The sequence below is a fragment of the Corvus cornix genome, chromosome 3, assembly GCF_000738735.6.
Source record: "Corvus cornix cornix isolate S_Up_H32 chromosome 3, ASM73873v5, whole genome shotgun sequence".
Lineage (NCBI taxonomy): Eukaryota > Metazoa > Chordata > Aves > Passeriformes > Corvidae > Corvus > Corvus cornix.
The window spans coordinates 4149952-4161209 of NC_047056.1; the positions used below are offsets into that span (position 1 = coordinate 4149952).

An 11258-nucleotide genomic window follows, 5' to 3' on the forward strand; every position below is an offset into this window, starting at 1 on the left:
CTGCGGATTAAACCTTGGGAGCAGCCAAAGCTTTAAACATTTCAATGAAAAGGTCATATCCAAGTGGCTTGTAGCCAATATCACTTATCCTGGCTTTTGTATTCCCTGTCAGTCACAAAGAGGGAACACACACATGCTGGAAGAAGGTAATTGTTGCAGATTAAAGCTTCATGTGAAATGAAAGAGCCATCAAAATTCTTTATAGTTGCTTGGCATGAGTTCTGATAATGCAGAGTTCTCTTTTCTTATTATTTTAAAATGCAGCCGTCTACCACAGACTAAACAAAAGTCCCCCAAGACAATAGGAGCAGCCTGTGAGCAGAGTGTGTGGAACTGCTGTGCACAGCTGGAGCTGGCAGGTGAAACACAGGGACACTCGTGCTTGTTCAAATAGGAGCATTTAGATTTCTTTTCCTTTTTTCCCCCCTGTTTAACTTCATGTGATATTTTAGCTTGCAGATAAGATTTTGTTGTTCTGCCATATTTTAGATCTATCCACCAGTCTTTATTTTACATAGAGAGAAACATCTTTTTCTCTTATAGGGAGAATAAAAAAGGCCCAATTCCCTGGTGCTGGGCTCACTGCTGCATGGCTGCTCATCATGGAAACTTCAAAAATAATAGGTATGAAACTTATTTCTTGTGAAACTCACAAGCAACAACAATTTTTGAAACAATATATATAACAGGGTTTAAGACACATATAAAAGACACATTGATAATTTTCTTCAGGGTTGTGCTTGAATAAGTTATGCACCAAGGAGGAATACAGGATATCTTCTTGCATTCATATTCTCTCTCCTGCCAGTCATCAGGCATTGTGCAGCTTCATTGATTGTTACATTTGAGTTTTGCACAGGTGTTGACCCTTCTGTGCTCCCTGTTTCAGGTCCTGTTGTTCCGAGGTCATTAAGTGCTCGAAGTGCCCAACAAAAAATGCAACCCAGTGAGGCTTCCACCTGCCCAGTCCTCAAGGAAATGTCAGCAGTCACTGATGGGAAGATGCCTCCTAATTCAGAGGTGATTATTTTTGCTTATTATTATTTTAGTGCCTTTGTTGGCATATTCTGATCAGCATGATCCCAAAAAAAACCTAATTCAGGCTGACAGATGCTGGATGGAGCTCACTGAGATTTTGCAGTTTTAAGTTACCTAATACTGAAAAACAACTGCTAATACACTGTCAGCAACTGCTTTAAGTGATAAAAAGCCAAAATGTTATGCTCAAGTATGTAAATGCAAGATACTCTCTCAATAAAGCGTTGAAATAAAATACCAATGAGAAAAATATCTTAGAGAGAATTTTTAAAGGAAATAAGGAAAATGTCAACTAGACTCAATTTTTCTGCTTGAATTTCTGCCAAAAATCATTCACATTTTTGTCATTTCCCTCTTCTTCTGCCCACTTTTTGATTCAGACAGCTGTGGAATTTCCTGTTTTGTTTTTGTTTTGCTACTGCAAGTAAAGCAGCCAACAGCCGAGGTCATGGTAGAAAACCAAACTTGCAGTAAAATTTGAACAAAAACATGCCTTCCCCACATTTGCTGTTTCTGTTCTCTGACCAATTTCCTTTTGTAGTGATTTAGTTTTTCCAGAGTCTGCGCGTTCACTCATCTTCATGTTTCTTCTTGTCCACTGTGAGCCCTGTTTCCCTTTGCAGTGCCTGTTCCAGTGGGGATGTGTATTTTTAATTATCTGCTGTCCTTATTTGAAGAGATTTGTCCCTGCACTTTATAAATGTACTTCTGGTTGTTCCTTGGTGAGTACAATTTTATTGAAGTTGTGATTTGCTTTCTCCAAACATTTGCAGCTATCACTGATAGAGCTGTAACAGAAATTCCTGGGTAAGAACACTTGAAACTAGTCCAGAGTTGCTTTAATTTTTGAATCATGCCTGTGCACAGATCAGTTTCAGATTCTAAATAAGAACTTTTTCCGTAGCTATTGAGATTTATTTTTCCTAACACTTTCCATTGCTATTACCCTCATCAGTGGGATATAACAACACAGGATGATGATAATAATAATAACAACAATGTTTTTATTCATCCTTAAAGTATAGTTCTTTCTGTTTTCAAGAGGTTATTCAGAAGATAAGCAGAGCATCTGGAGAAAATATATTTGTGAGCAATAGTTTAAATATGGATGGTTGTCTACCACTGTTAAAGCAACAGTCGGGAGGAGGAAGCCTTGAAATGTTTTTGGTTCATTACTGGCTTTAGGCTCCTCTATAATTCAGCACCTCAGAGCTGATCCAGATCCTCAGGATCCCTTCCCATGGCCTTGGAATGTTTTATCCTCAGGCCTCAGCTGAGAGAGAGTCTGGAGAAAGTGCCACCCACAGTGTTCTCCCTTCCTGAGCAAGGGCAGATCTGACAGCGTGTTTGGGGTCACTTTGGAGATACCCATTGCACAAGCTTCCTTTCTCTGGGGCTGCTTGACCAGCAATATCATTTATCCCAGTTTCAGGGGAGCTGTTAAGCCTTTTGTGGGAATCAGACCTCCCCCTTTTGCGTAGGACTGGCATTTTGTAAGAAGAATTGTAAAAAGCTGGATAAAAAACACATCAAAAAAGCTGCTTCTCCAGGTTCTGGTTGTAACTGCTTGGAAGTAACAGCAAGGTGTTGAACTGGCTTCTTGGGCTTTATCAATTACTTGTAAACAACCTTAAGAACTTGGTGCTGAGGAATCAAAGTATTTTTCTTTTAGTGCTATTTTTAAACGCAAAGAAGGCCCCTCTGCCTAGGTAGCAAAAGCATTTCAAGCTTCTACTGGATGTGTTAGAAGAAGAAAATATCCCTTAAGCCACTGATTGCTGCCTGTATATTAATGCTTAGCAGTCTATTTCAATAACATGCAAGTTAAATTCATATTCTGTATTTGTTGTTGATGAATTTGCAGTGATAATTGTGAGTTTTTGTGAAACTGGACTTATAAGTTCTTGGGGTCACTTCTGTCCTTCAAGTGTCTTAATAGAGTAGAATTGCAGATTATACAAACTTTTCCAGTTGCCAACAAAATGATGATTCAAGTTCACAGCACAAGTAGCTCATGAAGCAGAGCAGGAACTTCAGGAGAATGGTCTTGATACCTGCAGGTTACAGAGAATCTCTTCTTAAATAAAAAGGTGCAAAACCTCTTTGAACTCCTGTGCCTGTAAATAAATCTCCCCACCTCAGTGGGGATGTCTGGGACAGTGAGGACTGGGCAGGTCTGGAGTGCCTGGGGACAAGATGTGATTCCCCATATCTCAGTGGGGGTCAGCGAAGTCAAATAAGGGAATGGGAGACGGGGAGAAATGTCTGATACTCCAGGCATGCTGCCTGCCAACATCAAGCAGAGCTGCTCTGAAAAAGGAATTCAGTAATTTGCCTTGCTGGATATGAGACCCAGTATTTTTCAGCACTGGAAATTGGAGTGGCTTATGCCTTAATCAGGATGTTTTGGGTAGAAAGGGCTCCCCCTGTACCCACTGAAGAAGTGCAATGGGAGTTTTGCTGTCTGTAATGACTATAATGAAGCTAAGACTTGCTTGCACATCTTCTAATCCCACGTTTCTGGGCTGATTCATGTCTCCATTTATTCCTGTTTGACCTTCTGGAGCCTGGAGGAGGCAGATTTGGCTTTTTGCCATATTTGTCAGCATTAGTAAAAACAGCATCTCTAAAACTTCTTGAATTCTGGGTGATTCAACAGAATATTTTAAGCACAAGGAATTTGGAACACACTGATGTGCCTAAATCATTCTGTCATTTAAAAAATGTGTAGTTTGAGAGCATTTTGGTGTAGAGTGTTCAGCTTGAAAGATGCCACTAAGATCATCTTAGTGCTTGGTACAGTTTGAGGGGAAAAAAAGACTGGGAAGACAGATTGCTTTCCTGAAAATTGTGGGAAAAAATGCATAATTAAGCTGTAGTTAGTAATTGATTGTAAATAGGCATTGTCTTAGTTCTAAAACCTGCCTTTAAAGTTTTGGCTTGAAGCATTGTTGTACCTGATAGTAAAATAAATGGAGCTGAGCTTGACTTAGATTTGGTGCTACAATAGATGAGATGCCTGTTCCTAAAATGTTGAAGCAAGAAGGTGTCTGAGGTCTTTGAAAATAAAACTGTAGAGAGAAATTAGAAGGAAAAGCTGTGTGAGCAACTTACAGTCACTGTCAACGCTTGGGAAAACTATTTTTTTGTTTCTAGTAGTCTTTAGTAGCATTTCTACTGCATTCTGAAGTACTGTTTTGTAGTTTGAAGATGACAACTTTGTTTTTTTATGGTAAAAATCTTTCACACTTCAGTGACAAATAATTTTCCCTTGCCCAGCTTTCCTTTTTCAACCTGGAGCCTCTTTGCAGCTCATTGCTGCCTGTGAGCCTTTTGTAACCAATTGCAAAGCACCTTCAAAGCACACTCATATCTTGTCAGCACTGGAGCTCTTTGTAGGGCACCCTAGGACAGAAGATGAACATGCAGGAGTGCATAAGGTCATTTTATCAGTGTGTTGCCTTCTGAAGGGGTAGGTGACCCTCTGAGGGGTGGGCTGAGGTATGAGTGCTTCACAGTGAGATTAAATTTCACTTTATAGCTCCATATGGATATGTGGATGTTTAACTGTCCCTCCCCTGCCTTGTGTATCCTGTCCAAAGCTTGTGTCGGCTTCTGCAGGGAACAAACCTGTTCCCCACTGCTTCTGCCTTTGAACAGAAACACCCAATGGATGTGAAGAAGTAACTGCGGAGCAGGGAAATTTTTAGACTGACTTTGGCTGGGTTTGAAATAAGTTCAGCAGGATCAACAAAGTACCACATTAATGTGTTGGATTCAATAACACAGAACAATTGCAGTGCTAGAAAATTAAAAGCTGCTCTCCAATTAACTCTCATGTGTTTGCATCAGGCAAGAGAGAAAAAAAAAATCCAAATTAAACAGTAGCATGTTTTCATCCAGAAAATTATTCAATGATATTTTTGACTAGAAGCACCATGAGCTGACTTTTTGCATCCTCACACAAAGTACAGGGCTATGTCTGTATGTAGGGCTATGTCCGGGCCCAACTCCAAATTTCAGTAAATTACATGTTAAATTGAGGGGTGTTTTTTCTGAATTTCTTTCCACATATTGAACTTCTGCTGCCTTTGAATTCTGTATTTTTAACTGGGAATTCTGTGCCAGTAATGAATGGATGAAAGTGGGAATTTTGAGGACAGCATGCAACTAAGGAGGCACAGACACCTTCTGTCCTTCTTCAGAAAGCTCAGTCTTGTCTGGTACAGTCTGGCCTTTTGAAACATTTTTCTAGTACTTGTAGGCTGAAAGGGATTTTGGTTACCATATCTGGAAAACACTGGGATGAAAATTACCCTGGAAAGTCCTTCTAAGCCCTTTGCAAGTGAAGTTTTCCTTTGTCATATCATCAGAAAATGCTGTGTAAGAGAAGATTTGCACCTGCTGTATTTCCCATAACTATCCTGAACTCAGCACTGGATTTTGTGTTCCTATTTTTAAAAGCCATCTTGCTAAATAGGTACAGAGAATGTTCCCTTTGGAAGGGGAAGGGAGCAGCAGTGCAGCATTGGGGGAGCACCGTGAACTTGGCATGCCTTGTATCAGCTGAGAGAATGAAAGGAGGGAGATAAGAGAAGCTGAATAAATCAGCACGGGTTTTGTGCGCAGGATACTGACTTGCAACTCTGGCAATGTCAGGGAGGAAAAACTCTTCAAGTCTTTCATGTAGCGTGAATCACCTGAGGGAGAGCTGGAATCGCCTCTGAAGGAATTTATCTTACCTGCTGCCTAAGATGGAATAGATAAACCTAAGGAAAATACCCTTGGCTTGCAAGCATTGGAATAAGTGTCTGCAGAAATAGATGGCAAAGCAGGGATACTGTAACCAGACTTGTGCCTGCTGCCTGCCAGGCTTGGAGTCCGTTTATAGAAGCTGGCAGCCTTGCCTGGAAAAAGAGCCAAGGAGTTGTTACAGCTTTCGAGAAAGCAGGGAAAACAAAGAGAAGGAAAAGCTCCACAGAGCTCCTGTTTGGACAAACTGTGTATGATTAGGCTGAGTATGTTTGGGGAAAGAAGTGGGGAAGAGTTACGGCTTAGTGGTTCCTTCCCCCTCCCCAGTCTTTTTTTAATATGTGTTCAGCAGCAATTCACTGCAGGGCTTGTCTGTGCTTAAACTTGCCTGCTTTAATTAAGCTGACCATTTAAATTGATGTTCATACCTGAGTGTGTGCAAGCACTCAGTACTTATTGTACAAGTTTTGTGTGCCTCTGTAGACTACAGAGCAGATTTAACTGGACTGATGAGTATTCCCAAATGCATTTGGAGAGTCTAAATTACCAGCAACCAGTTTTTCCCATTCTTTCACTTAGTGTGTGTGTAAATGTTCTGTTTTGGGAAGTGTGTTGTGCTGACAGTTCATTTGGGATTATTCATGACTGTAGAGATTCATTCTGAAACTCTGTAAGAAGTAGGAAGTCTTTTTGTGTCTTGATCTTTGAGTCTTTTCTTGATTTATGTTGACTTCTGGGAACTGGGCAAAGATACTGGACTGGAATTCCAGGGAAAAGGAATTACTTGCTTACATTTGTTTGACATTTTGTAGTCTGTGTGCATATAAAGGATCTAGAATCTGTCACTGATTTGTCCTCCAGCATGAGACTGGCAAAACTGCAGCTTGCTGCTTGGCAAAATGCTGATCATGATCTCAGAGCACACACGCACCCCCCCCACCCCCCATTTATATATATCTCGAAAAATGGAAGTGGTAGCTACGTTAAATGAAATGGCTTTTAAGGGAGAAAAGCAATAATGAATCTAAATAAATGATACAGAACTCCTCTAAAAGGATCATAAAAATATAAGAGGGTAGAGGAGTAGGCTATTTCAGTGGTGTGATTTAAGAGTGTGAATCCATATGAGATGAAATATTTAGAGGGAGCTGGAAACTTGTAGTTGAAATGAATATTATCAGGTGAGAGCAAACGTGGAGAACGTGAAAAAGTTCTCATCACTTGTATTTGTAATAACACGGGGGAGTTTTATGCCTGTTTGTACTGACACACGTTTGTGTACCCAGTGTTAACTAACAAAAGCATGTCATATTTTATACTTCAGCTGCAGGATGAGAGAGGCACAGCAGGATGTGCTGCCCCCACCAACAGAGTAGGGGAAAGGGAGCAGTGGTAGAAAATTCCTTCATCTGAGTGCATGGGTGGTATGAGTGGACTCATTCCAGTGTGCAGATGAGGAACATCGTCCTCCCCTCTAATAATTTGACTGGAGGTTATTATTTTGTTTTTTGTATGTTTAATGAGCATTTCAGGAGGGAAATTGAGAGGAAAGCAGCTGCAAAAACAATTTTGTTTTTCAAAATGATCTAACCTAAGTTGCACTCTGGGTTAGTCTGCCACCACCACCAAAAATTACCATTTTTCTTCTGAGTAAAGAAAATCCCCAGTCGAGCTGTGTCCCATCAGAGGCATCTCATCCGGTGGAAAAGGCTTTGGAAAGGAGCTCCATGTTTTACTTCCACACAAGGTAACTCCGTACATGCAGGACTGGGAGCAGACCTCAGCCTAGATCGTGGAATGCACAAAGCAGCTGTTTAGCCTATAAATAAACCAAGAGCCTCTTCTGGTGTGAGGCTTTTTTCACAGATATGCCATGGAAATGAGCTGCCACTTTAACTGTTGGTGTTTAGAGTTAAAGTATGTGGTAGTAGCAGGATCCACATTCTGATGTGTGAAAGTCACACTGGCATCAGGTTTCAGCCTTATCGTGTTGGTATCATGAAACCACTTGTGCTGCAAGAGTTAAATCTGTCAGCCTTTCTCTTCCTAATCCCCCGAGTGCCACAGGTTTATATCTTAGGTAGAAAGCAAAATTCCCCTGCACTTAGTCAAAAACATCTCCATGCACCAATGGTTATTTTGTTTCAATCTCTTTGTAAATGCCTACATATACTTAATAATTTAACAGAGAATTTTACAGGAGGGTGGGCTGGAATATCTATTTGATCTCCTGGTTGGCTTTCTTTTCTTTTTTTTTTTTTTTTTCCTTTGGTTTGTGGTTTGGTTTTGGTTTGTTTTGTGTGGCTTTTTCCTTCTCGTTTTTCACGTGAATCTAGGGAGAAGCAGCAGTAGGACCTGCACTGATCTTGTCAGCTGGCTCAGTGCCTGGGGACAGCCTCTCAGTGACCAGGTACTTCTGGTGGCTCCGCTCAGCCCTTGGCACTCACTATCCCCAGGTAACTCAGGTTCTTGCACCTATTTAATGCCTGTAAATCAATCACTTAGTTACCCCCAAAACGAAAGGCTTCCACTTTGCATTACACTCACTCCGATCACCTGTTCCCAGGCAGACAGCAGCCCACACCTGCTGTATCCGTGCAGCTGCAAAACCCGCAGTTTTCCTCATCGCGGAATAAAGCAGGAGCTCTGAATGGAACCAGCATTTCCACAGCTGCAGCCTAGCTCTGCAGCAGGCTCGCTGGAGCTGAGCAAGCCGGGGCAAGAGGAGAGGCAGCCAAAGCACTGATAGCGTTAGATCCCGATGGGAAACAGCAGCAGCCCGGCGCTCCCTGTTCCTGCAGGGAGGAGCAGCTCCAGCGCCGGGATTGCAGCGACTGCTGTCGGACAGGGATGGGCAGCAGCCAGCCCCTGGCAGCAGCGTTCGGCCGTGCTCCTGCTGCCTTCCAGGGGCTGGCTTGGGGCCACGGCTGCAGTTTGTTAGCGCATCTCCTGATTGCTTGGCTCAGGGGGAGGGGAGAAGTTTGAACCCTGAGCGTTTCTGTCCCTTCTCCTGAGTGGCAGCTGGACACCAAGGACAGCACAGCTCCTTTTAAAGGAGCCTCTTACCCAGTTTTGGATGCAAGTCACAACTCTTCCTCAGAGGAGCTCTGTACCCCTTCAGACTCTCCCCCTCTCTTCACTCTGAGGTGTGAATGCCCCATCTCTCAACAGGATAGCCAATTCCAAAAATAAAAGGGAAAAAATGTTTCAGTTCTATTTAATAGGTCTTGGCATTCTTGTATTGCCTTTGTGGCTTCTAGGATTTTGTGTTCACTTTGGAGGAAAGTTTGAGGGGTTGGAAATAGATGATCTTTGAGGTCCCTTCCACCCCAAACCATTTTATGATTATATTTCCGTGATTTCTCTATCCAAAACTGTAATCCAATTCTTCCTTCTCTACCTTAAGAAAACCAACCAAAAAAATCCACAGTTGATGTTTTTCTCAATTAAAAACTGCCAAACAACAACCAAACAAAAATAAAAACAACCCCACAAACTACACTAAAATAAATAACCATAGTGGCTGTTCACACAGGCAGTTCAAGCCAGGTATTAGTTCTAAATTTTATGATAATAGCTCAAAGAAGTTTCTTTAAGCTTTTCTTCTCAGTTTAGCCACTCAGATCTCAGAATGCAGCTTACATGCTGGCAGCCCTGCCTTCAGGGGTGGTTTTTATTTGTTAAGAGAATATTCAGTCTCTATTATTTCTCTGACAAAAGAACCCCCTTTCTCTGATACAACCTCTTGTGTCAGAGATGTTAATGACAGTACTTTTCTGATTACAGTTGTTCTGCGTTGGTTAAAAGGGTCTTTCAAAGTAATCTGATCTCTTCCCAGTAAGGAGAGGGCGAAATGGGCCAAATTCCTGCCGGCACATTTTGCTGTGGGAAGGGGGATTTCTTAGTTCTCTGCAGCTGGGTCCAGCCAGGCCCCTCTCTGGGACGGGTCTGCTGAGCAGCCCCTCTGCTGGGGCTGGCAGCTGTGGCCTTTCTTGTTCGCCAGGGAGAGGATACTGAATGTTCTCCCTGCTGCTCCCTGCGCAGAGTGTGCCCAGGGAAACAGCCAGTGCCCAGGCTGGGGGCTCAGGGGAGAAAGGATGCTCTGTTGATAAGGTAATAAGCATCTGCAGCCTCGAGGGAAACTTGCCAAAACCTTTCTCTAGTAACTGCGGGGATTATCTAAAAATCAATAATAAAGGCGGTAACCAGGGGAAGGGAAAATACATCTTCAAGGGAAGCCAAATTCTGTGAATGCTCCCTGAGAGCAATCATGGCAGGATTTAGGGTAATTGTAAGGCAAATCAGATTAAGGAAAACTGTTTTAAAAGAGACCCTTAGCTGGCAATAAGGACCATATGTTCTTCCTTATTTCTGCAGAAATATCCATTTTTTTTAACATATTCACCCATGTGAGTAGCTGCCACAGTCTTGATTTTTAGCATCTACAAATATACTTGTAGTGAAAATAATAAATTGCTCTAAATGAATATGTTACATCAGTCTTTGTGGCTTTAGCCTTGGTTCACCTCTGCTAGTCTATGAAGTGTGTCATTTTAATCTGCAACGTGCAGGAACATTGGGATAAATTTTCCTGAAGTCAGTGGAAGTCTCTCCTTTTATGCCAGGAGGGATTTTGGCTCATTTGTGGCTCCGTGTTCTTCCTCCCAGATGGGCTGGAGTGATGATGTCATCTCCTCTCATGGCACTTTAAAACACCGATTTGGTTTGTCTGTGCTTTAACAGTTTGTCCTTCCAGAAAAGCAGTAATTGCTCTGAACACTGAAATCTTACTTTGTCTGCAGTGCTGTTGGAATCAGGAATATCAGCTATCGAAGGGAATGCTTTAATTCTGTCATTTAACACTGCCTTAGTAGTTGAATCAGGGTAGGACTTCAGAAACACTGACTTTTGTTTCATTTCTAGGGGCATGATTTGTACTCAGCTTAATTCATTGTAGTGTCCAGGAGCATCAGCCTCCAGGCTCCCATGTGTCTAGATTCAAAACATGAAAAATGTAAGAAATACATCTACCTCCTAATAACTGGTGACCTGTAAGGCATTTTTGTAGCCTTTTTAAAGGTCTGCTTCCACAGAATAAGTGGGAGTTTATAGAAAGTTACACTTGGTGTTTTGGGAGACTTCTACATCCTGTTAAAAAAAACCAGTCAATTTACCTCAGAAGGGGCAAGGAATTGTGGTTTATTTTATTTCATTTATTACTTTGTTCTTAAAGGGGTGTGTCATTTGGGCAACTGTATCAAATCCAAAAAATTTAGCAACCAGCAGTGTGAAGACCAGCTGCTACCACCTGAGTCTTCCCAGACCTGTGCCATCAGCACTCCTTTCCTTTGCCTTTCCTCCCTCTCTCCAGTGTTCATTTCAAAGGTTATTAAATGAAATCAATTTCAGCCTTCCCTTAGCCTAACGCTTTCCAATTTTTCTCTTCCCTGGCTCGCTGTGTCTCATCC

The 11258-nt window shown here is 41.9% G+C and overlaps 1 protein-coding gene across 10 annotated transcripts in view; it reads left to right on the forward strand.

Annotated features, from left to right (window-relative positions):
- LOC120411708 overlaps nt 1-11258 on the forward strand; it is a 55167-nt gene that overhangs the window by 23759 nt on the left and 20150 nt on the right. For 7 of the 10 annotated variants that reach the window (XR_005604213.1, XR_005604216.1, XR_005604214.1 and 4 more), the window contains exons 4-8: nt 544-624; nt 890-1020; nt 1662-1760; nt 7447-7537; nt 8127-8246. Coding sequence is in view for 2 of the 10 variants with exons in the window: in XM_039569299.1 (XP_039425233.1) it covers nt 544-624; nt 890-1020; nt 1662-1760; nt 7447-7537; nt 8127-8440 (716 nt within the window). In the remaining 8 variants the exon portion in view is untranslated. Of the gene's footprint in view, nt 1-543; nt 625-889; nt 1021-1661; nt 1761-7446; nt 7538-8126; nt 11256-11258 lie in introns of those variants that run through there. The other 3 variants (XR_005604219.1, XM_039569300.1, XM_039569299.1) reach the window with 2 other exon arrangements.